Source organism: Tupaia chinensis, unplaced genomic scaffold (assembly GCF_000334495.1).
Source record: "Tupaia chinensis unplaced genomic scaffold, TupChi_1.0 Scaffold000573_1, whole genome shotgun sequence".
NCBI classification, from domain to species: Eukaryota; Metazoa; Chordata; class Mammalia; order Scandentia; family Tupaiidae; genus Tupaia; species Tupaia belangeri.
This window is the reverse complement of record NW_006160087.1, coordinates 3,172,131-3,177,362: the sequence shown is the minus strand read 5'-3', so window position 1 is coordinate 3,177,362 and position 5,232 is coordinate 3,172,131. Positions and strand designations below refer to the sequence as shown.

At 64.7% G+C, this 5,232-nt stretch overlaps 1 protein-coding gene across 1 annotated transcript in view; it reads right to left on the bottom strand.

The window, feature by feature from the left end:
• The window catches only part of ADGRB2 (adhesion G protein-coupled receptor B2), a 42,695-nt gene that overhangs the window by 33,528 nt on the left and 3,935 nt on the right, over positions 1–5,232 (bottom strand). The window contains 1 exon segment of the mRNA XM_006158124.3: positions 584–1,406. Within this exon segment, the coding sequence (XP_006158186.1) occupies positions 584–1,391 (808 nt within the window). The 5' untranslated portion in view covers positions 1,392–1,406.

Sequence of the window (5,232 nt, the reverse complement as noted above, 5' to 3'; positions counted from 1 at the left end):
GGGGGAGGCAGGGGACGCCGGGAGCTGAGCCAGCCCGGCCCTCCAACCTCCAAGGCAGCCCCGAAGCTGAGGCCTCTCCACCCAGCACACTCTCCTCGCCTCTCTGCCTGACCCTGGGGCCACTGCCAAAAACGCTGACCTGCGTGGGCAGGAGTGCACCCCTGCTCCTGGCCTACTGCAGTCTCCATGCCTACCTGTCGACTCGCCGTGCCAGGGCCACTCATGGTCACCCCACATTGTGCCTCTGTGCATTCTGCTCCCTCTGACTGGAATGTCCTCACCACTCCCTCTGCTCCTCTCCCACTTGTCCTTTGGGCTGTGCCACTTCCTCCAGGAAGCCTCACCTGACTGCCGTCGGGGGCTTCCTTCCCCAGGCTCACAGGTGCGTTTGTGTGGTCTGGCCTGGACCCCACTCATCTGCTTGCACTGCACAGAGTGAGGTCTGAGCCCAGTTCACTTTGGTGACCCCAGCACCAGGCCAAGGCTGAGCGCAGAGGTGATGTCGTGAACGACTCTGCACAGCCAAGGTCCACCAGCATGGCCCCCCCGGCCCCCCAGCCGGCCTGCTCAGACTCAGACTTACCGTATCTCATCTCGGTCGTGAGCAGGTCATTGCTGCTCCCCGAGTGCAAGTCAGCCTCGGCAGGGGGCGCCGGGCCCCCGGGCAGCAGGGCATTGGACAGGGTGTGGGCGGCCGGAGCACCTGGAGGCGTGGTGGGGGGAGGCCCGGCCCCGGCCTCCCCAGGGCAGCTGCAGCCCGGCTGGGCGAAGCCGCAGGCCCTGCCCGCGGCACGGCCACACTCCTCACTCCAGCGGCAAAGCACGCCGCAGGTGAACTGGCTGGAGTTGTTGTTGTTGATGAGCAAGACCTCCACGAAGCGGAAGGCCAGGGCGGCCGGCGCAAGCAGACGCGGTGCCTCCGAGGGTTCGGCCGACAGGCACAGCTGCACGAAGTTCTTGTCGAAGTGCAGGAAGGTGAAGGGGCCCGCGCCTCCGCACAACTCCAGCCCCGCGGCCTCCTCCTCCTCCTCTGGCCGCCCCACCTCGGCCTCAGCCTGGGCGGGGGCCGGGGCCGCCGCTGCCTCCGAGCGAGGCCTCAGGCAGGTGAAGTTGACCAGGTAGTGGTCCAGGGGCAGCAGGCGGGGGGCGAAGTGGGCGCACACCTGCTCCTGGCGGTTGAAGCGCAGGTAGAGCGAGTACTTGGTGGGGTCAGGGTTCTCCAGGGTCCAGGAGCAGCCCGAGGCGATGGTGGGGAAGAGGTCCCGCAGCGAGAAGGCCCCGTAGAGCACACCTGAGGCCAGGGCCGAGCAGGCGCTGGGGGCGGGGTCGAAGGCGGCGGCCAGGCGCAGGGACAGAATCACAGACAGTAAGAGGGGACAGGCTGGGGTCATCCTATGTCCCTTGCCCTGCGGAGAGAGACAGAGGTCAGTTGCGCTCTGCCCTGCCTATGGCGAACTGCAGGGAGGGGCTCGTGGTCAAGGACGAATCCTGCCTGGTCACCGAGGTCCACCTGGACGCTGGAGCCTGGAGCCGGGCCGAGCCTGCCTCCCGGGTCTCCTGGAAAGCCCAAGGAAACGAGGGAGAGCAGGCTCCGGGGTGCCTGGCCTCTGGCCTGCACTCGGGAACCGCAGTGGTGGCTGGCATCCCGCGGCTCCTCACCCACGGCCCCACCACCACAGCGCCCAGTCGTTCAGACCCAGCCCCGCCCACCGCCCACCTGTATGCCCCAATGGCTGTTCTCAGTGTCAGCGGGTCGCGATCAGCCGGGAGGCGTGGCCCGCGTAATCCAGCAGTAATTGAAGCGGTGATGTTGGACAACGGTTTGCTTTTTATAAGTCAGAGCGATTCAAGGTTATTCCCAGAACAGTGTCCTTCTCCCTCACTCGCTTTACTGAGTAGGCGAGAAAGGGGTGGTGCCAGTCAGCGCCAGGCCTGCGCCGACCCTAGCCACACCTCGGTGGGCCTTGGTGGCATGGACGTCACCGCTGCTGTGGGCTCCCTGGCTGAGGACAGCTGCTAGGCTCGAACCCCAGCTCAGCCAGCCCCCTACCAGACGGGCGACCTTGGTGGGCCTCAGTGTCCTCATCTGCAAAATGGGCACCACAGTTGTTCTCTCCCCTCCCTCCTCCTCCACGGCACTCCGAGGCCCAGGGCCCGCCACCCCAGTGACGCCACCAGCAGACAGGACGCCGTCTTCACGCTCGCCCAGGACTAGCTCGCGCTCGTGAGCCTCTGAGCTCTGGGGACGGGCACCAGGGTGTGCTAACTTTGTCCTCGCCAGCAGGTGCAGGAGGCCAGCTGGGAACCCTGCCGGACACACAGCGGGGTCAGGTCAGGTCCCAGGGCACAGGGAGCTACAGGTGCCCTCTTGCCATGGGGCCAGGCCTCGGCCACTGCCCAGCACGTGGTCAGGACCAGCCCCATTTACAGTCCTGCCTCGGAAGTGGTCCGCCCCGCATCCTCCTCCAGGCCGCAGCAGAGCTTGCAGAGCCGATGGGCCCCTGGGGCCCAGTTGTTCCACATTAGAGGAGAAACAATGAGGCCCAGAGAGGCGGCAACCTGCTCAAGATGGTGAAGCCAGGCTGGCACTGGGGTCCCGGCTGAGGCCCGCCCGCTTCCTCTCTCCTCCACCGGAGCCTCTTGCTCCTCCCCTGCCTGCTGCTCAGCCTTCAGGCCAGATGGACAAGCTACCAGCTTTGGGAACTGAGTCATAAACATCCGATCACTCACAGGTGTGCTGAGGCTGTCCCGACACAGCTGTTCCCTGGGGAGAGAGTTCCCCTTGGCTGTTCAGGAGTCTCAAGAGTGGAAGGAGGGGGATGAGAGGCAGAACCCCAGCACTCCAGTCCCCACGCAGCACCCATGGACTTCCCCAGGCCCACCTGCTGCACCTGCATGCCAGGCTACAGCCCCAGGCACAAGCAAGCACCCCCCTGCCCAGGCGCGTGGCAAAGGAGGAGAGCTCAAAGCTCCCCACTCCGGCCCCCACCCAAAGGCCTGCCTGGAGCTGTTCAGCAGAAGCCAGAACACGCCGCACTCCCTACCCTTCAGAGCAGGAAAAGGGGCCAGACCCCTGGCCTTTCCTGCGCCAGAGAAGGCCTGTCCCAAACTGTCCCGCCCACCTGTTTTGGCACTCACAGAGCCCCTGGCTGACAGCTGACACCAAGTGACACCCGATCCCCCCCTGCTGACCCCAATTATTTTTAAGCAGGCTGCAGAATTCAGGCCATGGCTGCAGCTCAGTTGAGGGGAGGTGGGGCCCCTTATAACTGGCCTCCCCGTCCCGGCTCAGAGCAGGGTGGGGAACCTCCCCACACACAAAACACTGGGGCCCCAAAGACACATGCAAAAGCACGTGTGCAGAGGTAGGGCTCACAGGGGTGCTACATACGAACAGACGCGCGCGCACGCGGACACCACGCAGACCAGGGAGAAGCGTACGCGCATGCTGTGCTCACACGCACTTGGGTGCACACAGACGCACGTACTCTGGGGAGTGCACACACACAGGTGTTGGGTCCTCTGAGACGCAGCACATGACAGCTCAGGGCCGAGGGGTCAGCCCTGCTGCTCCCTCCTTTGTGCCTCTGAAACTTGGGGCTCAGCCTCTTGCACCCCATGGCCCTTGCTGCTCAGAGCCCCTGCCATCCTCTGCAGGATAAAGCTGCTGCGCCCTGCCCCCACTTAGTCTCCTCAGGATGCAGCGCCCCGCTCTGGGACTTCACCTGCTCTTGTGCCACCCTTAGGGTTCCTGCTATGACACAAGACCTCGAGGGCCCCCCTTTTTATGAGAAGAGATTTTTGCCGTAGGGCAAAACCAGAGAGAGAGAGAGACAGTGAGAGGGAAAGTGAGAAATCACCCCCAGAGAAATGGCCACGCCCGCAGTCCCTTCTCCATTCTCCTCTCAGGATCTTGGGCACACATGTACACACACCAGAGTGATTTTCAAGCCACTGGGTCCAGGACTCGAACCATGATCAGCCATGTGGGAGCCCAGTGACATAACCACTACACCATCTGCTGCCCTTGAGGGGCCACTCCTTATACCACTCTCCACCCCTCGAAATAAGGCAAAGACCTAGTTCCAAGCTGGGCCAGAGAGAACCCTGAAACGTTAAAGACCCTCCTGGTTTGTGCGGTGGGGCCTGTCCTGAGCCCTCCCTGGAGGGAGACGTGGAAGCACCCTTGCCTCACAGCAGCCCACGCCGTGTGGGCCACAACCTCCCTGAGCCTCGTCTCCCTCTCTGAGGACCACGGTCCTGCCCTAGGGCTGCAGCACCTGCTCATTGGCCTCCATGCCTTCTGAGCACAGAGCCTGGCCCAGCGCAGCAAGCTCCCGGGGTTGCCCTCGGGTGTCCCGCCCTCACAGACCGCAGAGGTCACAGCCTCTGGCAAGGCTCTTTGGCTTGAACCATAAAGAATGGTTTTGCCACCTCTGAGCTGGTAAGACCACAAACCCCTCAGCGCACAAGAGCTCCAGGAGAGACAGAGGTCAGCTCTGAGGAAGAACTTCCTAGGTCAGAGGGCCCAAAGGCCTCCACCCTCAGACCTCTCTGGCCTGAGATGATGAGGACGTGGCTGGGGACCTCTGCGCCTCTCGAGGGGGCCCTTTCCACCAGTCAGTCAAGGGCTCCCTGGGCCGGCAAACCCAAGAACCCTACTGTGCGGGGCCCACCCAGGTCTGCCCTCCCGCCCGGCCAGGCTTCCCTGCTGCACCAGTACAGGAGTCCCAGCCCAGCCTGGAGGGTAGGTAGGGGCACCTCCGGGCCAGTGCAGGGTCTCCGATCCTGGGGGATCCTGGGGGCCAACTCCTGCTGCCTGGCCAGCTGTGAGCAGGGGCGCTAGGTGGGGAGGAGGGGGCGGGACGGGGACCGCACATCCGCACACCCGTCATGTTTATCCACCTGGCAGCTCCAATTCCCGCCCGTCACTCACCCTCCGCCTCCTGAGGCGCTCACCACCGGCCTGGGCAGGCCAACCTGCAGACCAGACCCCAGCCCTGGGCCTCCCTGCAGGAGCCTGGGCCAGGCCTTAGAGCTCTCACTCCTTAGCTCTGGCCTGAGAGGGTGGGCGGGACCAAGGGGGGAGACGACCCCTCTGGCGGCCCTCCCCTTCCCCTAACGCTGGCAGAGGGTGGCTCCATGCCTCTCTGTTGGGGCGGAGGGCTTGGGGGCTCCAGCACGCCACGGGGAGGGGGGGCGAGGGGCGGTGACTCAGCCGCCCTCCTCCCC